General features: G+C 50.0%; 2 protein-coding genes across 2 annotated transcripts; one reads left to right on the plus strand and one right to left on the minus strand.

The window, feature by feature from the left end:
• Positions 1–3,672: 3,672 nt before the first annotated feature.
• Positions 3,673–10,369, plus strand: FRAT1 (FRAT regulator of WNT signaling pathway 1). Its single transcript, XM_034931240.3, has one exon. It carries the CDS (start codon positions 7,935–7,937, stop codon positions 8,772–8,774), a length of 840 nt encoding a protein of 279 aa, XP_034787131.1. The 5' UTR covers positions 3,673–7,934; the 3' UTR covers positions 8,775–10,369.
• Positions 10,370–21,006: 10,637 nt separating this feature from the next.
• On the minus strand, positions 21,007–23,414 carry FRAT2 (FRAT regulator of WNT signaling pathway 2). Its single transcript, XM_003825422.4, has one exon. The coding sequence runs from the start codon at positions 23,051–23,053 to the stop codon at positions 22,382–22,384; it is 672 nt and encodes a 223-aa protein (XP_003825470.2). The 5' UTR covers positions 23,054–23,414; the 3' UTR covers positions 21,007–22,381.
• Between the last annotated feature and the right edge of the window lie 2,312 nt (positions 23,415–25,726).

The following is a 25,726-nucleotide window of genomic DNA, read 5'->3' on the forward strand; positions in this document are numbered from 1 at the left end:
CACTGCACTCTAGCCTGGGTGACAGAGCAAGACTCCGCCTCAAAAAAAAAAAAGAAAAAAAGACTGCCTCCTCCAGACACCTACAAGCAATCATGCGGCAAGTTTGAGCATCTACTTTTCCATTCCCATTGTCACCCAGGTAGCAAGGATGGCACAGTCCCAGAAATGGGAGAACTTACTGCTTCAGCCTACATGGAGTCATCATGATGGTCCCTGAGACTTGGTCCTAACATGGCCATCTTTTACCTATGATCAACATACCATGAGGGGGCCGGGCACAGTGGTTCATACCTATTATCCCAGCGCGGTGGGAGGATGGGCTGAGCAGAATACTTGAGCCCAGGACTTCAAGACCAGACCGGACAACATGACGAAACCCTGTCTCTACAAAAAAAATCACAAAAATTAGCCACGTGTGGTGGTGCACACCTGTGGTTACAGCTACTTGGGAGGCTAGTGGGAGGATTGTTTGAGCACAGGTGGTGGAGGCTACAGTGAGCCATGATTGTGCCATTGCACACCAGCCTAAGCAACAGAGTGAGACCCTGTCTCAAAAAAAGTATATATATATATATGCATACACACACACACACACACACACACACACCATGAGAGATTTATTGACCCCTTGTCTTCCCATCTCTTCATTCTTTTGCAGGGGATAGAGATGGGGTCTTGCTGTGTTGGCTGGTCTCCAACTCTTGGGCTCAAGTGATACCCTGGCCTCAGCCTCCCAAAGTGTTGGGATTACAGGCATGAGCCCCGTGCTTGGCCTATTCACACTTGATTCCTGTTCTAATGGTAGATCTTGCTGGGTCTGTCATGACCCAACATCCATCACAGAGGTTCTCAATCACTGAGCTGCCAGCCTGAGCTGTAACCATAAAAAAATAATCTCATGCTTCTCTGTCCTTGGTGTTTCTTGGTTTGTGGCAACATGCTTGACATATTGCCACATGGTGTTCTCCTCATGTGTCTGTGTCCAAATGTCCTTCTTTTTATAAGGATACCAGTCCCCTCATTAGGTCCCACCCTAATCCAGTATGACCTCATTTTAGTTTGATTATATCTGCACAGACGCTATTTCCAAATAAGGTTACACTCACAGGTTCTGGGTAGATAGAAATTTAGGGGAAGCTACTCAACCCGGTACACTATTCCAGCCTCCAACCTGAGGGGTGCATCCCTCTGAACTATCTCCCTAACCTAGAGACCTTTCTCCTTTTATAAATGACAAAATATCCTCAGGCAATGCTGTGTTAAAAATACTTTTAAAAGGCCGGGTGCAGTGGCTCACGCCTGTAATTCCTGCACTTTGAGAGGCCAAGGCGGGTGGGTCACTTGAGGTTAAGAGTTCGAGAACAGCCTGGCCAACATGGTGAAACCCCGTCTCTACTAAAAATACAAAAATGAGCCAGGCATGGTGGCGGGTGCCTGTAATCCCAGCTACTCAGGAGGCTGAGGCAGGAGAATCGCTTGGAGTCCGGAGGCGGAGGCTGCAGTGAGCCGAGATTGCACCAGATAGCAAAACATTCTACACTGCTCCATCAGTGTTAGCTCTGAAGCCATCTAGTCATTTTAACTACTGGCTTCTAGACCCAACTGTTCTAACTCCCACCCCCACTCCCCACTGTCTAACCAATGGTTTATCTTTCCTGCCCAGTCAGCAGCTTCAGGACATTTTTAACTTTTGCCTTCCATGGCTTCCTCAGCTGCTAATCTACTGAGATACGTTTATTTTATTTTATTTTTTGAGGTGGAGTGTCACTCTGTCACCCAGGCTAGAGTGCTGTGGCACAGTCTCAGCTCACTGCAACCTCTACCTCCTGGGTTCAAGTGATTCTCCTGCCTCAGCCTCCCAAGTAGCTGGGAATACAGTGGCCTGCCACCACACCCAGCTAATGTTTTTTTCTTTTTTTTTTTTTTTTAGTAGAGACGGGATTTCACCATGTTGGCCAGGCTGGTCTCGAACTCCTGACCTCAGGTGATCTGCCCACCTCAGCCTCCCAAACTGCTGTGATTACAGATGTAAGCCACTGCACCTGGCCTACTGAGAGGTGTTTAATATCTCATCCTCATCTCTTAGCATCTCAGTTTGAGTCCCGTAACCTCTCTCTCTTTTTTTTTGAGATGGAGTTTCACTCTTGTTGCCCAGGCTGGCGCCCAAGGGCATGATCTCGGCTCACTGCAACCTCCACCTCCCGGGTTCAAGCGATTCTCCTGCCTCAGCCTCCCAAGTAGCTGGGATTGCAGGTGCCCACCACCATGCCCAGCTAATTTTTGTTTTTTTGTTTTTGTGTGTGTGTGTGTGTTGTTGTTGTTGTTGTTTTAATTTGAGACAGAGTCTCACTCTGTCGCCAGGCTGGAGTGCAGTGGCACGATCTCAGCTCACTGCAACCTCTGCCTCGCAGGTTCAAGCCATTCTCCTGCCTCAGCCTCCCAAGTAGTTGGTACTACAGGAGCATGTCACCACACCCGGCTTTTTTTTTTTTTTTTTTGTATTTTTAGTAGAGATGGGGTTTCACTGTGTCAGCCAGGATGGTGTCGATCTCCTGACTTCATGATCCGCCTGCCTCGGCCTCCCAAAGTGCTGGGATTACAGGCGTGAACCACCACGCCCGGCCCCCCTTTTCTTTTTTTAGACAGTCTCACTCTGTCGCCAGGCTGGAGTGCAGTGACACGATCTCAGCTCACTGCAACCTCCGCCTTCCTCCCAGGTTCAAGCGATTCTCCTGCCTCAGCCTCCCGAGTAGCTAGGACTACAGGTGTGCGCCACCACACCCAGTTAATTTTTGTATTTTTAGTAGAGATGGGATTGCACCATGTTGGCCAGGATGGTCTCAATCTCTTGACCTCATGATCCACCCACCTCGGCCAACCAAAGTGCTGGGATTACAGGCCTGAGCCACTGCCCCCAGCCAATTTCCCCTTTTCTATGGCTTATTGTTTCTAACACTTTATTGTAAAATTTTTCAAACAGCCAACAAAATCGAAAGAATACCCTGTTACCCAACACCTAGATCCTAGTATTTTAAAAATTGAGATATCTTTCACATAACATAAAATTCAACATTTTAAAGTGTACACTTCAATAGTTTTTAGTACTGTATATTCATTATGTTGTACAAACATCACCACTAATTTCAAAACATTTTTATAACCCCAAAAAGAAAACTCTTACCCATTAGCTGTTAGTCCTAATTCCCCCCTTCTCCCATCCCCTGGCAACCACTAATCTACCTTCTGTTTCTACGGATTTGTCTATTCTGGACGTTTCATATAAATAGAATTACACAATATGTTGCCTTTCCTGTCTGATTTGTTCACTCAGCATAATGTTTTCAACATTCATTCCTTTTGTAGCATGTATCAGTACTTCATTCCTTTTTATGGTGAATAATACTCCATCGTATGAGTATACGACATTTGATTCATCCATTTATCAGCTGATGAACATCTGAGTTGTTTGCACTTTTTGACTATCATGAATAATGCTGCTATCAACATTTGTGTACACGTTTTTATGTGAACATATGTTTTCAATTTTCTCTGGTATATAGCTAAAAGTAGAATTGATGGGTCATATGGTAACATTAACATGTTACTATACATGTTTTATCACATATCTACCTGTCTAACTATCCTTCTAATCCATCTATATTAATCCTTCTCACATTTTAGTGTACTTTGGAATAAATTGCAAACATCAGTACACCTCACTCCAAACTCATCAGCATGTCTATTACTATAATTCAAGCTTTCTTTACAATTTATTCTCTTCATGTAAAATCTACAATTTTTTTCTGTTTGTTTTTTTTTGTTTTGTTTTGTTTTTGTTTTTTGTTTTTTTTTTGAGACAGGGTCTCACTCTACTGCCCAGGCTGGAGTGCAGTGGCACAATCTTGGCTTACTGCAACCTCTGCCTCTCGGGCTCAAGCAATTCTCCTGCCTCAATCTCCTGAGTAGCTGGGACTACAGGCATGAGCCACCATGCCCTGCTACTTGTTATATTTTTAGTAGAGACGGGGTTTCACCATGTTGGCCAGACTGGTCTCAAACTCCTGACCTCAGCTGATCTGCCCACCTCAGCCTCTCAAAGTGTTGGGATTACAGGCGTGAGCCACCGCGCCCAGCCCACTCAATGAGTTTTAACACATGCCTAAACCTATGAAACCCAAATCAAGATATCAAGATTTAGAACATGTCCACCCTCCTGCAAGTTCCCTCTGTCTGTTCAGTGTCAGAGTGTCAGTCCTGCCCCTGCTCTACCTTTTCCAAAGGCAACCAGTCTTCTGATGTTTTCCCCACCGTAAGTTACTTTCCCTGTTCTAGAACTTCATATAAACAGAAACATATGACATATATCCGTTTTTATCTGGCTTCTTTCACTTAGCATACTGTTTTTAAGCTTCATTCATGTTACTGCATGCAGCAACGTTCAGTCCTTTCTGTTGCTGAACTGTTTTCTGTCATCATCCTGTGTGAATGTACAATAGGTTGTTTGTCCATTCACCTGTTGATGAACACTTGGGCCATTTCACTTTTGGCTTTTATGAATAAAACTCCTTTGATGTGAGCCAACATCATGCCACTGCATTCCAGCCTGGGCGAAAGAGGGAGACCCTGTCTCAATTAAAAAGAAAAAAAAATCTGCTATGATCACCTCCCTGTAGGCCTCGATGTGGGCCCATGTGTTTATTTCTCTTAGCTAAGTATCCAGGATTGAAACTGTGTTCCAGGACAGGTGTATGTTTCATTTTATAAGAAACTGTCAGGCCTTTTTCCAAGGTGGTTGTACCATTTTTCATGCCCACAACAATATATGAGGCTTATAAGTTGTGAGCCAAAGATAAAAATGCACAAATTGTAAACTGCTACTAATTATTTTCATTTGAAAATTTTAAGTAGGCCGGGTCTGGTGGCTCATGCCTGTAAATCCCAGCACTTTGGGAGGTCGAGGCAGGCGGATCACCTGAAGTCAGGAGTTCAAGACCAGCCTGGCCAACATGGTGAAACCCCATCTCTACTAAAAATACAAAAATTAGCCGGGCATGGTGGTGCATGCCTGTAGTGTCAGCTACTTAGCAGGCTGAGGCAGGAGAACTGCTTGAACCCGGGAGGCAGAGGTTGCAGTGAGCGAAGATTGTGCCACTGCACTCCAGCCTGGACAACAGAGCAAGACTCCATAACAACAACAACAACGACAACAACAACAACAACAAATGCCCAACAAACCAGGAATAGAAGGGAACATTCTTAACCTGATAAAGACTATCTATGAAAAATCCACAGCTAACATCCTACCTAATGTTGTGAAAGACTGAATGTTTTCATCTAAGATCAGGAATAAGACAGGGCCAGGTGCTGTGGCTCATGCCTGTAATCTCAGCACTTTAGGAAGCTGGGGTGGGCAGATCGCTTGAGCTCAGGAGTTCAAGACCTGCCCAAGCAACATGGTGAGACCCCCCGGGCCTACAAAAAATACAAAAATTAGCCAGGCATGGTGGCTTGCACCTGTAGTCCCAGCTACTCAGGAGGCTGAGATAGCAGGATCAACTGAGCCTGGGGAAGTCAAGGCTGCAGTGAGCAGAGATCATGCCACTGCACTCCAGCCTGGGCCACAGAATGAGACACTGTCTCAAAAAAAAAAAGAAAGAAAAGAAAAGAAAAAAGAAAAAGAAGAGAAGCAAAACTATCTCTATTTGTAGATGACATGATCTTGTATATAGAAAATCCTAAGGAATCCACAAAAACAAGGTGCTGAACCTTATGACACCCTGTAGAAATCCAGATTTCGTAGATTAGAAATCCAATGGCTTTGTTTAAACTGTCTCTTCCTCTGTTTTTACATTTTTCCCTCCACACTTGACAAAAACAAACCCAACTCTTTTTAAACCAACTTCCCTACCTCTTTCCTGCACTCATCCCTTCCTAAAGATTTGCTCCTATAATTATTATCCTTGGAACTGCCCAACAAGACCCTCATTTTCTATTTATCTGGATCCCCAGGCTCATTTCTTTCTTTGCATCCTATTTTCTATATCATGCTCAGAATTTTAAAGTTGCTTCCAGGCTGGGCGCGGTGGCTCATGTCTGTAACGCCAGCATTTCGGGAGGAGGGATTGCTTGAGTCCAGGAGTTCAAGACCGGACGGGCCAACATGGCGAAACCCTGTATCCACTAAAAATACAAAAATTAGCCAGGTGTAGTGGCGCGTGCCTATTGTCCCAGCTACTCGGGAGGCTGAGGTGGGAGGATCACCTGATCCTAGGAAGTCAAGGCTGCAATCAGCCAGATCACACCACTGCACTCCAGCCTGGGTGACAGAGTGAAATTCTGTCAAAGAAAGAAAAGAAAGAGAAAGAAACGGAAAAAAGGAAGGAAGGAAGCATATCTCCATTTTCATCCAAACAGCTATTTTTCTCTGCTACTACGTACCTCCTCAGAGCCCATCCCCCCTACTGGTCTGAGGCATTTTTTTAAACAACTTTCTGGACATAGCCCCTCTTAAGACCAACAACCTATAGCCAGGCGTGGTGGCTCACGCTTGTAATCCCAGGATTTTGGGAGGCCGAGGCAGGTGGATCACCTGAGGTCGGGAGTACCAGACCAGCCTGAACAATATGGAGAAACCCCATCTCTGCTAAAAACACAAAATTAGGCTGGGCATGGCGGCGCATGCCTGTAATCCCAGCAACTCGGGAGGCTGAGGCAGGAGAACTGCTTGAACCCAGGAGGCGGAAGTTGTGGTGAGTGGAGATTGCGCCATTGTACTCCAGCCTGGGCAACAAAAGCGAAACTCTGTCTCAAAAAAACAAAACAAAACAAAAAGAGTAGCAACCTAGGCCGGGCGCAGTGGCTCACGCCTGTAATCCCAGCACTTTGGGAGGCTGAGGCGGGTGGATCACTTGAGGTCAGGAGTTCGAGACCAGCCTGGCCAACATGGTGAAACCCCGTCTCTACTAAAAATTAGCCGGGCGTGGTGGTGGGCGCCTGTAATCCCAGCTACTCGGAAGGCTGAGGCAGGAGAATTGCTTGAACGCAGGAGGCGGAGGTTGTAGTGAGTGGAGATCGAGCCACTGCACTCCAGCCAGGGCGATAGAGCGAGACTCCGTCTCAAAAAAACAAACAAATAAACAAAAAGACTAGCAACCTCCTCTCCAGCAATGCCAACCCCAGTCCAGGCCCCCATCCGCCCAGGATCTCGATCAAAAAACATTAATCTGTGGCCTTTCTTTGCCATTTCCAACTCTGCCACCTCCATCGAACGACAAGGTCCCCTTCTTCCTTTCCATTCCCGTCAGCTTCATTTCCCTAATCTCCGTACAAATCCCTAGCCTGACTCCCTTTCCTTTCCATCCTCACCAGACGCCCGCATGCAGGACCTCAAAAGCGCAAACGCTAAAAACCGGTTGAGTTGACGCACGGAGAGAAGGGGTGTGTGGGTGGGTGTGTGTGTGTTAGTGTGTGTGCTTGCTTGTGTGTGGAAGAAACCAACAGGGTTCACGCTGGTGTCCATTTCTGGAAATGCCAATCGCGCCCGACTGCGGGAGCCAGGATCAGGTCCCCAGGGCGCCCTTGCAGACAGCACCCTGAGCGAAGGAGCTCAGAAGGCAGTCCGGCTTCACCCAGACCCCCAATCCCACAGAAGCGCCGTCTCCCAGCGGCACAGCACCCCCTCCCCGGCGCGGTGGTAGGGCCCGACGCGACGTCACCCATTGTTTACAAATCAACCCGAGCCGGCAGGATTCCGGCTCCCGCGGCTGCAGGCGCGCGGCTCGAGTGCCTGGCGGGCTCCGGCTTCCGCGTCCGCCCCGGCCCCGGTCCGGACTTAGTCTTCAGCTCCGCGCCCACTCCGCCGCGGCCCACCGCGCCCGCTGGCAGCCGAGCCCCCAGCGACGCCCGCACAGCTCCGGGTGCCCAGACAGGGGGCCATGCCGTGCCGGAGGGAGGAGGAAGAGGAAGCCGGCGAGGAGGCGGAGGGGGAGGAAGAGGAGGAGGACAGCTTCCTCCTACTGCAGCAGTCAGTGGCGCTGGGCAGCTCGGGCGAGGTGGACCGGCTGGTGGCCCAGATCGGCGAGACGCTGCAGCTGGACGCGGCGCAGCACAGCCCGGCCTCGCCGTGCGGGCTCCCGGGGGCGCTGCTGCGGGCCCCGGGGCCCCTGGCTGCGGCGGTGCCGGCGGACAAGGCCAGGTCCCAGGCGGTGCCGCTGCTGCTGCCGCCCGCGTCGGCGGAGACTGTGGGCCCGGCGCCCCCTGGGGTCCTGCGCTGCGCCCTGGGGGACCGCGGCCGCGTGCGGGGCCGCGCTGCGCCCTACTGCGTGGCCGAGCTCGCCACAGGCCCCAGCGCGCTGTCCCCACTGCCCCCTCAGGCCGACCTTGATGGGCCTCCGGGAGCTGGCAAGCAGGGCATCCCGCAGCCGCTGTCGGGTCCGTGCCGGCGAGGATGGCTCCGGGGCGCCGCCGCCTCCCGCCGCCTGCAGCAGCGACGCGGGTCCCAACCAGAAACCCGCACAGGCGACGACGACCCGCACCGGCTTCTGCAGCAGCTAGTGCTCTCTGGAAACCTCATCAAGGAGGCCGTGCGAAGGCTTCATTCGCGACGGCTGCAGTTACGTGCAAAGCTTCCCCAACGCCCGCTCCTGGGACCTCTGTCGGCCCCGGTGCATGAACCCCCTTCGCCTCGCAGCCCTCGCGCGGCCTGCAGTGACCCTGGCGCCTCCGGGAGGGCGCAGCTCAGAACTGGCGACGGCGTTCTTGTGCCTGGCAGCTAACACGCCCGGGGTGGCCACAGCGCCAGCCTCAGACTGGAGGGCAAGGGGTTCCCTTGAGGGCTGCAGTTCTGCTCAGGCTGGTGGAGAACTCTGGCTTTTGGAAGCGAGAGTAAAAAGCTAATGACGAGGAACCGAAAAATCGCGAGTGTTTCGCGGGTAACTGGGGTTGCGGGCCAAAATATTTGGAATGAAGGACTTGGCCCTATTTAAGGCAGATTTTACAGAGCGCACCCCAAACGTACAAGTCAGTAGGACTCCTTATTTGGCGTGACCCGACCTGGCCGCGGAGCCTGCATTTCCTCGCAGCCTCTCAGTGCCCTCCAGCCCCGCGACCATGTGGCCACAATCCACGCTTCTCCGGATCGCGGTGCGCCGGAACCACGGAGGATGATGCCAGTTACTTGCTTTACCTTTTCAGGGCTGGCTCCTGATCCACTTTGGGGGAGGAGAACATGAGTAGATAATTTCAGGGTGCAGCCCAATCTGCCAGACTTAAAAAAACCATCTTGTGTCTTTGGAGGTGCTGCTTAATATCAAACACGCGGTGCCATGAAGGGACCCTTTGGGGGTTGAATAGGAGTTAACCCCTGCGCTCTCTTTGCAACTGTCTGCCTTCTCAGAGTGGTGGGGGAAGGCTGTACGACACGGGTGGGGACAGGAGGTGGGGGCGGGGAGTATTGAATGGTGGTGGAAGGGTAGAGAGGCGCGGAGTGAACCCCACGCCCTGTCTAAAGTGTATTTTCACAGCCGGCCCGCCTCTCCTCGGTTCAAGGTCACTGTTTCCTGGGCACGCACTGGGTTGCGGGACAGAGTAGCCAGGTTCTGCAGGTGCTCGGAGAAGAGCGCAGTGTTTTGCAAGTGCTGGAGTCTCCTGAGGACACGCGCGCCGCCGCCACCGCGGGTGTGGGAAAGCGCGGACGTGCTGGGCGTCTGTGCTTCGGTAGGCGACCACCGCCCCTGGCCGCGCTCCGGGCTTTCACGGAAACTCCCGAGACCGGGCCCTGGGTTCCTCCTCTCCTACTCGGCTCTGCAGTCCTACTCGGCTCTGCAGTCCTACTCGGCTCTGCAGTCCTACTCGGCTCTGCAGTCCTACTCAAGCGGGTGGCTCTGGGATCCTGGGGGCCTGGGTTGGGGGCTAGGGAGACGCCATGTGATGGACACTCCAGGGACACACAGCCTAGCACAGCAGCTTATAATGGGCTCTCCGGGGCCATTTGCAATAACAGCTGCAATTCCCTGGATAGACGAGTTGATTTCCTCCCTCGGCCCCTCCCCCAGCCATGCCAGCTGGCCTTTGTAAGTGCAGGAAACCGAGTAGAAAATGTGACCCTCCAAATGGAGAAGCTGCAGGCTTTGCCATTGTGAACCATGGTGAAGTGCTTGGAACATACTGTTCACTCACTCTAAAGGCGCTGAGACTGTGCTGTTGTTCTCGTTTTTATAGTCAATGGCTTGTTCATCATCCAGATGTGGCTACTGACATATCTACACTTCGCACCGGAGTGTCTGGAATTGTGGCTATCCTGATTATAGGATTTTAACTTAACTGAAATGCCTGCTTTGAATAAATGTGTTGGGTTTTTTGTTTGGTTTTATTTTATACTTGCTGTCAGTGAAAAAGATGTACAGAACACATTTCTCTGATCTCCATAAACATGAAAACACTTGAAATCTCTGTCAGCCTGGCTTGCGGATGGTAATTAGAGCGCCTTTGTGTCTGAGCAGCTCACTAGCTAGACAAGGTCTCCGCAGCTGGGTGTGTATTGGAGCTGGCATGAAATTAAATGAAAGTGAGGTCAGGTTTTGGACCAATCCCATTCGTTAAAACCTCAGAGCCTTTTGGATTACTAGTCAGTGATGGAGATGTGTTATAAAGCTGCCTCTATTAGCAAAGGACATCAGATCAGCCAGTCACTGCAAACTGGGAGGCTTATCTTTTTTTTTTTTTTTCTTTTTCTTTTTTTCTTCTTTCTCACTGTGGCCATTAAGTGCACTTGTTCCACAAGGTGGGCCTTAAGGCTGGGGCAGCTCTTGATTAGGAGACTGCTCACAATGTGAGCCTGGTGGTAGGAAAGCTGGGTGGAAACTTACAAAAGACTCCTGTCTTTGCCCCTGGCACATTTATACCATTCTGTCCCTAAGCAGTGACATAACAGGCCATGTCTATCCTTATGGTTCTGACTTACTTCAGTCTGTTCCCTCATGGAAGAAGCTAATTTCCTCCCTCTGAGGAAAGAGTACCCAGAGTTTAAGCCCACTTCTGAAGTGGGAAGGGAACCTTGGACAAGTTGCTCTACCTCTGTGGCTTCAGTTTCCTCATCCGTACAACAGGGATAATGAAATAAAAGGTGGGCCAGGCCCAGTAGCTTACATCTGTAATCCTAGTAGCACTTTGGGAGGCTAAAGTGGAGGATTGCTGGAGCCCAGAAGTTCAAGACCAGCCAGGGCAACATAGTGAGACCTCACCTCTCCAAAAATAAATAGATAAATGGCCGGGCACAGTGGCTCACGCCTGCAATCCCAGCACTTTGGGAGGCCAAGGAGGGCTGATCACGAGGTCAGGAGTTCAAGACCAGCCTGACCAACATGGTGAAACCCCATCTCTACTACAAATACAAAAATTAACTGGGCATGGTGGTGCACGCCCATAATCCCAGGTACTCAGGAGGCTGAGGCAGGAGAATCGCTTGAACCTGGGAGGCAGAGGTTGCAGTGAGCTGAGATCACGCCACTGCACTCCAGCCTGGGAGACAGAGCGAGACTCTGTCTCAAATAAGATAAAATAAAATAAATAAATAAATGAGGCAAGAGGATTGCTTGAGCCTAGGAGTTTGAGGCTGTAGTAAGCCATGATTGAGCTACTGCACTCCCACCTGGGTGGCAGAGCAAGACCCTGCCTCAAAAAAATAAATTAATAAAAGGCATATGGTGACTAGCACATGCTGCAGATGAACAGTATCTAGTCCCTACCCCTTCCTTCCCAGGTGACGGTGTCCCAGGTGTCCTCATTTTCCCACAAAACAAGAGCATGCCATGATCCCAAATCTGCTTTCTGGAGTGTTCTATGACTTCGAGTCCTGATTTTCTAACTTCCTTTTTGGTTCAATGCCCCATTTTCTCAAAGGCACACACAGACGCTGATGGTCTCTGAGGAGTACCTTCAGAACACACCAAGCCTGCCACTTCCCACAACATGCCCAGAAAGGGCTGTGGGGGCCTCAGTCCAGTGTTCTCCAGCATGGGAAGGGTAACTATGGAGGCTCTAATACAAACTGAGGAAAAGGAGCCCCCAGTAGTGTAGTGGGCACCACCTCTGGGCGCTGAGCATGAGGGGAAAGTGGCCAGGTGCTGATGTCCCCTGGCATCGGAGTAGCCCTGAAGTCCCCAGTTCCCATTATTAGTTGATGTACGATTTATCCAAGGTCAAGGGGTTATGAGCAATCCAGGGCTTTCCATCCTGAAATAGGCTATGATTTGATGTCACTGCACCGACTGTGCATAGCTTCTTGTAATAAGAATGACTGGTTAAGTTCAGACTCAACCTTAGGGCCCATGCAGAATAACCCACTCCTAAAAAAGGAAAATTGGGAAAAACTAAAGCCTCTCTACATAAAGCAAGTTAGCACTCTAAACACATTATAATCCAGTAACCGTTCATCTGTGTTTTTATTTTTTATCTTATTTACTTATTTATTTTTGAGACAGAGTCTTGCTCTGTCACCCAGGCTGGAGTGCAATGGCGTGATCTCGGCTCACTGCAAGCTCCGCCTCCTGGGTTCAAGTGATTCTCCCGCCTCAGTCTCCTGAGTAGCTGGGACTACAGGCACCCGCCATCACGCCCAGCTAATTTTTGTATATTTGTAGAGGCGGGGTTTCCCCATGTTACCCAGGCTGGTCTGGAACTCCTAACCTCAGGTGATCCGCCTGCCTCGGCCTCCCAAAGTGCTGGGATTTTAGGCGTGAGCCACCGCATCCGGCCTGTTTTTTGTTTTTTTTTTTTAATCCTGCCAAGTTTTTTTTTTTTTTTTAGACGAAGTCTCGCTCCGTCACCCAGGCTGGAGTGCAGTGGCATGATCTCGGCTTACTGCAAGCTCCACCTCCTGGGTTCACACCATTCTCCTGCCTCAGCCTCTGGAATAGCTGGGACTACAGGTGCCCGCCACCATGCCCGGCTAATTTTTTGTATTTTTAGTAGAGATGGGGTTTCACCGCGTTAGCCAGGATGGTCTCGATCTCCTGACCTCCTGATCTGCCCGCCTCGGCCTCCCAAAGTGCTGGGATTACAGGCATGAGCCACCGCACCCAGCCAAATCCTGCCAAGTTTTACTATTCACCCCAAAATACTTTTTTTGGGATAAGTCAGGATTTACATAAAGTGTGGGGTTGTTTGTTTGTTTGTTTGTGATGGGGTCTCAGTCAGTCACCCAGGAGTGCAACGGTGAGATCTCAGCTCACTGCAACCTCCACCTCCTGGACTCAAGTGATTCTCCCATCTCTTGAGTAATTGGACTACAGGTGCGTGACACCATGCCTGGATAATTTTAAAATTTTTTATAAAGACAAGGTTTTGCCATGTTGCCCAGGCTGTTCTCAAACTCTTGGGCTCAAGCAATCCACCCGCCTCAGCCTCCCAAAGTGCTGGGATTACAAGTGTGAGCCACCTCGCCCAGCCAGGATTTACATAAAGTATTTTAAAAGTCATATTGGGGCAGACGTGGTGGCTCATGCCTGTAATCCTAGCACTTTGGGAGGTCGAGGCAGGTGGATCACCTGAGGTCAAGAGTTCAAGACCAGCGTGGCCAAAATGGGGAACCCTCGTCTCTACTAAAAATACAAAAGTTAGCTGGACGTGGTGGTGGGCACCTGTAATCCCAGCTACTAGGAGGCTGAGCCAGGAAAATCGCTTGAACCCAGGAGGCGGAGCGTGCAGTGAGCTGAGATCTCACCGTTGCACTCCAGCCTGGGCAAAAGAGCAAAACCTCTGTCTCAAAAAAAAAAAAAAAAAAAAAAAAAAAAAGTCATATTAGACAATTTTATAGGTGGAAAAATAGTCCACGGAAGTGAGCAGGGAAGAATGACCTACCAAAGTTGTTTATGAAGCCAGAGGCCTAGCAGAGTCTAGAACCTAGGTCTCCCAGCTCCCAACTCAGGGCTCTTTCCAGTGGCTCCATATCATCAAACATGGTCCAATATTGTTCACTGCACAACTCTGCACATAGGCTACCATGGGAATGACATCCCTACAATTGCCCAAATTGGTGACCCTGCCATTGGAACCCTGGAAAATTGTGCTCCAAGTTCCTAGGCTGAGTTAGGGAATGCCATTTCCTTACAAAATGTTCAGCATCCTATGAAGACAGCTGGCCACAGAAAATGGCCTGGGTGAGATATGAGAACAAAGCTACAAATGGAATGAAACAAAGTGACACATACATTGGCAAATAAGTGATTTAGAGAAATGAATGCCCCACCTCACAGAGAACTCGAGTCTGCCACCCCAAGATTTCATTCTAAATTAGGCATACATCCGACAATATTTGGATTCAATTTTTACCCTTTTTTGCTCTTTCTTTTTCCAGCTCAGATACAGAAACCTGGAGCGAAGATCAGACACCACTTTCCTATCTAGCAAAGTCTATGTTGAAACCTGTGATCCCTTCCTTCCAATCAGGAAAGAGTTACCTTGGCAACGAAATTACTAACTCACTCAATTAGCCCCCACTTCTACCAATGCTCAGTAATCACAGACCATCAGCCCCCGGAGAGCTCAGCTTTCAGCAGTCTGATGCTACCGCCTCATTTAGAGATGGAAGCTCAGAGAGGTTTCCACTCAAGAGGTGCACTCCATTTGAACACTGTGAAAGCTGGTGCAGGCAAAGGGGCAAAACTCTTGCGAGTAGTGTTTCCTCCTGGTTTTCCATCATAACTGAAGGGAGAGCAATTGACCTGCCCCTACCAGTGTTACCCAAAAGATATAATAGGTAAGAGTGGGGGGGTCTGCAGGCAGCCCTCCACTGTCGGCTGTGTGATATGGGACAGGGTCAGTAAGCTCAATGAACTCATTTGCAAAATGTGGGTAAGGGTAGAGCACCTTGAAGAGTTGTGTGAAAATTAAATTAGAACCAAAGAGCAAATAATAAACAAAACAGAACATTGTTCCTGAGAGATGTTGCATTAAGGCCACTTCTTTGAGTCTTCTGCAGAAAACCCTGCCTCTTACTGACTTCTTCAATATTTCTTAACAGGCACAAACCTGTTTCTTCTGAAGGTCAGACCAGTTTCCTGATCATGTACCACAGTTGCATAGGTGGGTGTTAAGGGAAGTGTAGAAGAAGGGAATAAGGGCGGAGGCGGCCGGGTGCGGTGGCTCACACCTGTAATCTCAACAATTTGGTAAATCCAGGCAGGCGGATCATGTGAGGTCAGGAGTTCGAAACCAGCCTGGCCAAAATGGTGAAACCTCGTCTCTACTAAAAATACAAAAATTAGCTGGGTGTGGTGGTGCATGCTACTTGGGAGGCTGAGGCAGGAGAATCGCTTGAACTCAGGAGGCGGAGGTTACAGTGAGCCGAGATCACGCCACCGCACTCCAGCATGGGCATCTAAAGAGAGAGAGAAAAAAAGGGTGGAGCCAAGCTAAGCCTGCAAAGCAGCTCAGGGTTGGAACTGGTGGAATAGAGGCAGCAGGAATATCACAAAGGATAGGGTTGGCAGTTGGCAGTGAACACAGCCTGGGGCCACAGCTCTTAACTCCCCCATTTCCTATCAGAAAACCTATCCTTTTCCAAAATTCAAATACTCAAGTTCTACTTGCTGTCCTATCCAGTCCTGGCTATAATCTGCACTGAGAAAACCATACAATAGGCCGGGTGCGGTGGCTCACACCTGTAATCCCAACACTTTGGGAGGCTGAGACGGGTGGATTACCTGAGGTCAAGAGTTCGAGACTAGCCTGGCCAACATGGTGAAACCCTGTCTCTACTGAAAATACAAAAATTAGCCAGGCACAGTGGCATGCGCCTGTAGTCCCAGCTACTCAGAGGGCTGAGGTAGGAGAATCGCTTGAACCCATGAGGCAGAGGTTGCAGTGAGCTGAGATGGTGCCATTGCACTCCAGCCTGGGTGGCAGAGTGAGACTCCATCTCCAAAAAAAAAAAAAAAAAAAAAAGAGAAAACCATGCAATTTCTTCACAGGAAGTGGCCTTTGAGTTCATTTCATTCTCACTCTCACATTTCATTTACTGTCATTATAGAGTTATCTCAGGGACTCATGTGAATGAATGTGTTCTCTTCCCCAATAGATTATATATTTTGTGATGGCAAAGGAGTGACAAGATGATGAGGATGTTTTAGGCAGATTGTCAGGCTGCATGGCATGGGGAGTGGTCTGGAGCTGAGGAAAACACTGATGGTCAGCCAGATCGGCCGAATGGTGTTAAAGCTCCCAGGCACCCAGGCGATTAAGGGAGAGGAAAACACAAGAGACATTTCCAAAAGAAAACCGGTAGGCCTCAGTTAACTGTACCGTGTAGCTGTAAAATCGTGGCTCTGGAGCCAGACTGCCTGGCTCCTTCCTTGAAAGCTCCTTTCTGTGACCTTGGGCAGGTAACTTCACCTCTCTAACCTTACGTTCAGTTGCAAAGTCCCATGATAAAAAAAAAAAAGTCCCCCCCTCAGAGGGTTGTTGTGAGGATTAATTGAGCTAATGCTAGTAAAAATGCTTAGGCCACTGCCTGCCTGCAACATAGCTGCATTTAGCAACAGCACCAGGGTACTGGTATTTAGTAAATATTTGCAGAGCAAACAATGGGCAATTTCAACAGACTGGCAGAGGCTAAGGGAGTGGGGTGCTTAGGACGTAGATGATGTGTTGTGGTGCCTACAAGTCTGAAGATGGGAAAAGAGTGACTACAGCTAAAAAGGGAAAATGGCCAAGGGAAGGATTCACTCAGCCAGGAGAGAACTGTGCTCATCTGGGTGTGGATGGAGGATACAAAAGGGTGAAATTGCCGGGCACGGTGGCTCACGCCTGTAATCCCAGTACTTTGAGAGGCCAAGGCGGGTGGATCACTTGAGGTCAAGAGTTTGAGACCAACCTGGCCAACATGGTGAAACCGTCTCTACTAAAAATACAAAAATTAGCTGGGCGTGGTGGCACACGCCTGTAGTCCCAGCTACTCAGGAGGCTAAGGCATGAGAATCACTTGAACCCGGGAGGCTGAGGTTGCACGCCACTACACTCCAGCCTGGGTGACAGAGCGATATGCCATCTCAAGAAAAAAAAAAGGGGTGAAATCAAAGGGAAGATGCTATAAAGGTCTAAGTTCCTGGAGGAGTGGGACAGTATGGGGTCCTCAGACAGGGCAGGTTTGAAGGGCAGGGCTTAGGGGGACTGTGGTTGTGGATGCCCCACATGTCACTAACTGTCCTGCCACAGCGTGGCTGCAACCTGACAGATTGGTTGCTGAAACCATCCTTCATGCCTGGGATGGCTGGACATGTTTCTGTTGTTTTTGTGTGAATGAATTATCTGTAGCTGATGCTATAATGGAATGAAAATGAAAACTGATACCAAGGAGTTTAAGTGCTCCCTCTTATCAACTGTTAACTGACTCATAGCAAGTAAAATCACAACCCCCAACTGATAGGCTGCCCAGGCAGTTTGTTTGACTTATTGATTTGGGTGGGTTAAAAAAAGCAAGAGCTGGTTATCATCCTGTTACCTTTGCCCTGCCTTTTGCCTGTTTCTGTAACTGCCTAAATTAGATTCCACAGCCTAAGATCGGTGAAAAATGGTTTCCTATAGGTTTTCCTGAAAATCTTTCCTAGACACTGAAGTCACAAACCCCTTTCTGCTGATGCAGCATAAATAGTACTTTTCTTCAGCTGGGCTAAGGAGGGGAGGAATCCAGTGCAGATGTTCAAAACACGCTACTTAAGGGTGCTGACAAAGGCAACTTGAGAATTAACTTCAGGATTCAAAGACAGTGAAAGTCATTGAATAAGATCTGATTCCATATGCCCCGGACCTCTGTGGCCTGACTACAGAGGATATACATAGGGATAATAGATACAGCTGTGTTTGTGTTATGTGCACATGTGGACCCACATACATTCCACGCTTCTACTGTTCACCCTACAGTCTCCCTTGGCTTCTCTTGGGTCTACTTTTATTTTCTGTCTGTTCCTTTTGTGTAGTCTTCTTCCTCCCAGAGATTTGATGAGCTGGGTATTTGTAAAGTGCTTAGAAGGCCGGGCACACACAGGCTGGGTGCGGTGGCTCACGCCTATAATCCCAGCACTTTGGAAGGCCGAGGCGTGGATCACTTGAGGTCAAAAGTTCGAGACCAGCCTGGACAACATGGCAAAACCCGTCTATACCAAAAAAATACAAAAAAAAAAAAAAATTAGCCAGATGTGGTGGTGCCCACCTGTAGCTACAGCTCCCTGGGAGGCTGAGGCAGGAGAATCACTTGAACCTGGGAGGCAGAAGTTGTAGTGAGCCGAGATCACGCCACTGCACTCCAGCCTGGGCAACAGTGTGAGACTGTCTCAAAAAAAAAAAAGAAAAAAGAAAGAAAAAAAGTGCTTAGAACACAGCCTGGCACATGGCACGCACTATTGCACATTAGCTAGTGTTATTACTGCCCATCTTCCAGGCCCCATTCTGCGCCCCACCCCATCCCACCCCCTTAGCCTTAACTGCCAAATCTTTATCTTAAGCCCTGAACCCTCTCCAACTCCTAGTCATTTACAAGGCACCAGGCTTCGTCCTCGTAACTTCCCATGTGAAACTCCTAATTCTCCAAACACCACACACACACACACCATTTCTCATTATTTCCCTATTGCTCTGGTCCTTCTAGGCTAGAGACTTGCAGAATGTTATCAGGGAAACATGGGCAATGGCCCCTTCAGAAGACGAAGCTGTCTCAACTCTGTGACCATCCACTACAAGGGGCTAGGGATATCCTAGCCAAAATCATTGCTGAGCTAAGAGTACTAAGAATGGGCTATCCCAAGCTGCAACACCTTGGAAATGGCCATTGCCTCCTAGACAGAGACACTTCCCCAGGCCCAGGCCCAGGCTTTCCACAGGCTTTGCAAATGGCTGGATCAGTAGCAAGAGTTGGGGTGAGAAGAGCATACTTTGTGTAGGCTCAGACAGGTGACAAGGGTGTGTGAGAAGAGCATTGTGTGTAGGCTCAGACAGGGGGCAAGAGGACCAACTTAAGTGCCCTGAGTTCTGATTCTGCTCTACCACCAATAATTCCTTTCACCATTGTAAAAAGCAAAGTAGGGCCAGGCACGGTGGCTCACGCCTGTAATCCCAGCACTTTGGGAGGCCAAGACAGGTGGATCACTTGAGGTCAGCAGTTTGAGACCAGCCAGGGCAACACGGTGAAACCTCATCTCTGCTAAAAATACAAGTTAGCTGGGAGTGGTGGCGGGCACCTGTAATCCCAGCTACTTGGGAGGCTGAGGCAGGAGAATTGCTTGAACCCAGGAGGTGGAGGCTGCAGTGAGCCAAGATCATGCCACTGCACTCCAGCCTGGGGACAGAGCAAGACCATGTCTTAAAAAAAAAAAAAAAAATGCCAGGTGCCATGGCTCATGCCTGTAATTCCAGCACTTTGGGAGGTCAAGGTAGGCAGATCACAAGGTCAGATCGAGACCATCCTGGCCAACATGGTAAAACCCCGTCTCTACTAAATATACAAAAATTAGCTGGGTGTGGTGGCATGCTCCTGTAGTCCCACTTACTCGGGAGGCTGAGGCAGGAGAATCACTTGAACCCAGGAGAGGGAGGCTGCAGTGAGCTGAGATCACACCACTGCACTCTAGCCAGGCGACAGAGCGAGATTCCATCTCAAAAAAAAAAAAAAATCTCGTAAAAGGTGCCAACCAGGGTGCCTGCCCTAACAGGGATCAGCTCCATCTCTACCTAGGAAGTAGAGAAACACTCAGATCTTGTAGGTCTTTTCCCATTGTCTGTAGTCCTTATCTATAAGATGGAAAAATAGTGCCTACCTCGTGGCACATAAAGCCATGTGGTAGTACCAAGAATGAGCAGCTATCACTTTTTGAGCAATGAAGTCTCCCCTTCAAGTCCTCATTTAACCCTTCCAACTCCCCTATTAAGTACTGTTGTTTTACAAATCACAAGGGAAAAACTCAAGAGTCTTGACTTGCCCACCATGACACAGCTGGTGAGCAGAAAGGGCTGAGGCAACTGAGCATCAGCCTTCCTCTGCAGCCCCAGCCTCGGGAGTGTGCTGAGCAGGAGAGGTTCCCCGGGGGCTGGTTAGTAGAGCTGGGCAAGGAAGGGGCAAGGCAGGGGCCAGGTGTGGTGGCTCACACCTTTAATCCCAGCACTTTGGGAGGCCGAGGAGGGCAGATCACTTGAGCTCGAATTCAAGACCAGCCTGGGCAACACAGTGAGAACCCATCTCTACTAAAAATATAAAAAATTAGCCTGGCATGGTGGTATGAGCCTGTAGTCCCAGCTACTCAGGAGGTTGAGGTGAGAGGACTGTTTGAGCCCAGGAGGTTGAGGCTTCAGTGAGCCAAGATTGTGCCACTGCACTCCAACCTGGGTTACAGAGTAAGACACCATCTCAAAATAATAAAATTAAATTAAAAAGAGAAAAGGGCAAGGCAGGAACTAGGAAGGGATTCAGCAAGGGCTCTATGCCTGGGAAGACAGGGCAGACAGAGAATGAGGAGAGGAGGAGGGCTACTTCAGTCAAATCTAACCCGAGTGCTCAAACCAAGCCATTTTACAACTACCAAATACACTGCTGTAAAACCCTGTTTTTCTCTCCCAAGGCCATAGCTCAAGACTAGGTCAGTCTCAAAGGGGAAAGCAGGCTGGCTTCGCCTGTGCCCTCCCCATTTTGCACAAAAACGTCCAGATGAAAACCCACCTCCCTCCACCACAGCACCTCTTTGCTCTCCAGCCCAGAAAGCATTTCTAGAATACACTATCTTTCCACAAAGGGAGTGGAAGCCCATCTTGCAGCTTCTAAAAACCTGGACTCAATTTTCTGACCTTGTGGAATAAAAACTTAGAAGCACTCAAGTCCTGTGGCTCTACTAGGATTCTGTGCCCATCAGCATTGGCCCAAACCACTTGTCCAGGTCCCCCCATTTAGCCCAAGTGCCCTCTTTATTATTAAGGACATCCCCATATGCTTTTCTGCCCCTCTCCCACCAAAATGCCAAACCGTGCTCCAAAACAAAAGCCAAATTTATTCAGCAGACATTTTAATTATGAAATCCTATAAATCAGGACCACCACAATTTCAGACACTCCGTTGCGAAGTGTACATCAATAGCTACATCTGGAGGATGAACAAGCCATTGAATCTTTTAAAAATTGGTTTAGCTACCTTAAAGTTTGGGAGTGGCACCTTACAAAAGCGCCGTCAAGTTTCATACAGCCAGCGGCTTCTCCTCTGGGAGAGTCACATTTTAAAACCGGTTTCAGACACAAAAGAAGGGCTGGCACGGGAGGAGGAAATAAATTGTGCGGGTGAGGAACCGCCGAGGCCGAGGCCCATGGCTCCATGGAGGGCCAGAAGAGAGCAGAAAAACGTCCAGGGTCTCTCATGCATTCCTACAGACACCAGAAAGGGTGGAATAAGAAAGCTAGCTGGGAGGACAAGAAAGAGACTCAAGAGATCGTTTATGACTGTTTCTGAGAAAGCTCCTGGCATGGCCATGAGTGGCCTTCCGGGAGTCCTGTAAAAAGGAAAGCACAGAAAACAGTAAAGAACTCTCCCTACACGTCCCTCTCTGCCTGTTTGTGTCCTCGGGAGACTCCAAGCGGTGGTAAAGCACCAACAGGGCTCTTCTTGGAGCAAGAGAAAGAAAAGACTCCGGGGTGAGTAAGCTCTCCCAGGAACCCCACAGCAAACCGTGACCTTGACCACAGGTGGCAAGGTCAAGTCATTTACAAGTCCACATTCAAATCCAACTCTCCCACCTGCAAAATTCTTCACCTCTCTCCAGTCCCTTAATTGGAGTTCACATCTCCCACCTTCACCAGCCACCGAATCGGTGGGAGAAAGGGGCAATGCCAAGCCACCCACCACCAAACTTTTACATTCTTCTCCCCTCTGGAATTTCTTTGCACAGCAATTGTAGCACCACTTTCACTAAGCTCCTCCACCAGAAAATAAGAAAATGTATGCGTGTCGTTAGTTTTCAAGTATTGTTATAAAGCCATCGCGATTCCTACCCCTGAGCCCTCCTTAAACAATCCAAGCTCACGACGCCCCCAAGGGCTAAGTGAGGTACAAGTCGATGCAAGTAGCTGCCATAGTTCTCCCAGTTTATCCCAGGTCCTTGGGCTTGGATGGCCCGGGAAATTCTCATGCCCCACGGATGCACCCTGGCGCATACATTTCTCCACGGTTAAGTTTTCTCCGACGGCCTCGCCGCGGCTGGTAACTTCTCTGGTTGAGATCTCTCCCCACGCGCCTCCCCGCAGCCAATGTGGTCGCTTCCAGGCTGGCGACGTCGGCTTCAGCTCAGAGTTAGTAGGAACTGGACGCTGTTGGGTCTACGCAGCGGCCTCCACTTCCTCCTCCAGGAGGCCTGGGTCAGAGCAAGGAGCCTGAGGGCTGCAGGGCAATGCGGTCAGGTCCGCTGCGGCCTCCCCCGGGCCCAGGGGCGCTTGCGGGGCCCGTGGCTGCAACCGCGGCGACGGCTCGTTGGAGTCTCCGCACGGCTTCCTTGATGAGGTTTCCCGAGAGCACGAGTTGCTGGAGGAGCCGATGCGGGTCGTCGTCGCCGGCGCGTGCCCCGGCTTGGGTCCATCGGCGCTGCTGCAGGCGGCGGGAGGTGACCGCGTCCCTGAGCCATCCTCGCCGGCACGGCCCCGGCAGCGCGCTGGGGCCTGCGGCGACCTCTGCCACGCAATAGGGCGCAGCGCGTCCGCGCACGCGGCCGCGGTCCCCTAGGGCGCAGCGCAGAGCCCCAGAGGGCGCCGGGCCCACCGTCTCAGCCGACGCGGGCGGCAGCAGCAGCGGCACCGCCGGGGGCGCGCACGGCGAGGCCGGGCTGTGCTGCGCCGCGTCCAGCTGCAGCGTCTCGCCGATCTGGGCCACCAGCCGGTCCACCTCGCCCGAGCTGCCCAGCGTCACCGACTGCTGCAGCAGGAGGAAGCTGTCCTCCTCCTCTTCCTCCCCCTCCGCCTCCTCGCCGGCTTCCTCTTCCTCCTCCCTCCGGCACGGCATGGCCCCCAGTCCTGGCACCTGGAGCTGTGCGGGCATCGCTGGGGGCTTGGTTGCCCGCGGGCGCGGAGCTGCGGGCGAAGCCGGAGCAGGGGCGGACGCGGAAGCCGGAGCCCGCCAGGCACTCGAGCCGCGCGCCTGCAGCCGCTGGAGCCGGAATCCTGCCGGCTCGGGTTGATTTGTAAACAATGGGTGACGTCACGCCGGGCCCTACCACCGCGCCGGGGCAGGGGTGACGCGCGAGCAAGCACGGGGGCGCAGGGCGGCGCGGGCGGCGACCGAAGCCGTCCCGCGCCTGTGTTCGTTGTCCCTCCAGGAGGGGGTCCGGGGCGTGGGGACTGATTTCCGACCGCCCGGGCCCAACGAGCCGTGCTGAACGTGGCGCCTCGGAGGAGGCTGAGGTTGGTTTCTCCCACGCACGGACACACCCACACCCACTCCGGGCCCGCCTCCTGGGCCGCGGCCTCCCTCCCCACGTGTCGGCCGCGCCTAAGCCCGCCCGACTCCCGCCCCGCGCACCCGCAGTTCCCGGCCCTGGTCGTGGGGGAGGGGCGGGCCGCCGCGGGTCCGGCTTCGACGAGGTGGGGCGGGGAAAGGCGGAGGGAATTGGGAGTGAAGAGGCAGCACCTTACTTATTTACTTATTTATTATTTAGAAAAGGTCTCTGTCGCCCAGGCTGAAGTATAGTGGCGCGAACACGGCTTACTGCAGCCTGGAACTCTGGCTTAAGTAATCATCCCACTTTAAGCCTCCGGAGCAGCTGGGACCACAGGCGCGGCCACCACGCCTGGCTAATTAAAAAAAAATTTTTTTGTAGAGACGGTGGGGGGGGGGGGTCTCATTATATTGCCCAGGCTGGTCTCGAACTCTTGGGCTCAAGGAGTCCTCGCTCCTCGGCCTCCGAAAGTGTTGGGGTTACTGGCGTCAGCCGCCGCGCCCGGCCTAAGAGGGGACGCTTTGAAGCAGAGCAGAATCGCTCCGAGGTGAGGTCCCAGAGGCTTTCCCTCCCGCAGTCTTCAAGCCCCCGGACATATCATGAGAATAGGACTCACCGCCGCTCGGCTAAAGAAGGGTCTTTTTTTTTTTAAGGTTCAAATAGAAATATAGGGGATTGGCCAGGAGCGGTGGGTGGCTCATGCCTGTGATCCCAACACTTTGGGAGGCCGAGGCGGGCGGATCACCTGAGGTCAGGAGTTCCAGACCAGTCTGGCCAACATGGTGAAACCCCATCTCTGCTAAAAATACAAAAATTAGCCGGGCGTGGTGGCGGGCGCCTGTAATCCCAGCTACTCGGGAGACTGAGGCAGGAGAATGGTTTGAACCCTGGAGGTGGAGGTTGCAGTGAGCCGAGATCACGCCACTGCACTCCAGCAACAAAGCGAGACTCCGTCTCAAAAAAAAAAAAAAAAAGAAAAAGAAAAATGTAAGGGATGGAAAAAATCTCTCATGGTTCACATTTAAATTTTTTTCCTTTTTAGCCTTTGTTCTATGAAAGTGTAGTATACAAATACATGCATACAGTGTTACACACTTTTCCACTTTGCCTTACATCATAAACGTTTTTCGTGTTATTGCATGCACTTTGAAAACATTTTAATGATTACATAAGTTTCCATCAAGTGCCTATGTTTTTAACATTTGCCTAATTTCACCATCGTTAAGTGTGTAACTAACATTTTTGTGCGCGACACTTTAAGATATTGATGATTCTTTCCTTAGAGCATATTCCCAGGAGTGGAATTTTAAGTCACAGTAGTTGGGTATTTTAAGGTTTACTGATAAATGTTCAGGAAGTGTCTTTCCAAGAGTTAGGTAAATGTACTCTACCATCATTAATGCTTGAGCATACATCATTACACCTTCACTAGTATTTGAGTATTATTGAATTTTTTTTTTTTTGCAGATTATATAGGGAAATTTTCTCCCTTCAGTTTGCATATCTTTGATTTCAGTTAGGTAGAGCAGTTTTCTAAATGTTTGTTAACAAACTGTACTTCCTTTCTTATGAATTGTCTATTTCCTAATAAGATTTTCCTAGGGAGTGTTTCTTACGTATTTGCATGACTCCTTTACATACCAAATGTTAACCCTTTTCTTTCATATTTTGCTGCAAATACGTCTCCAGGCTTTTGTTGGCTCTGTACAGTCATTTTTTCCCCCACTAAAACCAAATTTTCATGTAGGCAAATTTTAAAATCTCTTTGAAATTTCTAACACGATGCTAAATTTGGAGTCTCCTTGCTGCCAGAAAGTTATTAAATATTCCATTCTATTTTCTTTAGATTTTTCAAATGCCTTGATTTTTTTTTTCAAATCCATCTGGGATTAATGTTGGTCTTTGTTTCAAGGAGATGACATGAAATTAATTTTTTCCTGGAGAGCTTGCCAGCCAAAGGTGTGTTTCTTCACTAGGACAGAGGTGTGAGGGTAGCATAAACACAAGCTGTCTGGTGAGTTGCTGGTTAAGCTGGTGGTTGTGAGGAGTGGGTGGGGCTGGGAATGTTTTGATCAGTCTGTTGTGTGAAGTCAAAAGAACCCAGAACAGGTTGTACAAAGACCTAGATCCAAGTCTCATTCCTGCCACATCCTGGGTGTGGGACTCCAGAAAAATCAGTTTACAAGTGTTTTCACTTGTAAATAGGAGAAATAATCCCTGCCTGGCCTCCCTCTGAGGATTGTTTTCAGGATCAAATAAGATAATGGGAATGGGTG

This window comes from Pan paniscus, chromosome 8 (genome assembly GCF_029289425.2).
Source record: "Pan paniscus chromosome 8, NHGRI_mPanPan1-v2.0_pri, whole genome shotgun sequence".
Classification (NCBI taxonomy): domain Eukaryota; kingdom Metazoa; phylum Chordata; class Mammalia; order Primates; family Hominidae; genus Pan; species Pan paniscus.

Excerpts from the sequence above, each read along its gene's own strand:
- FRAT1 (XM_034931240.3), top strand. The coding sequence starts at position 7,935 with ATGCCGTGCCGGAGGGAGGAGGAAGAGGAAGCCGGCGAGGAGGCGGAG.
- FRAT2 (XM_003825422.4), bottom strand. The coding sequence starts at position 23,053 with ATGCCCGCACAGCTCCAGGTGCCAGGACTGGGGGCCATGCCGTGCCGG.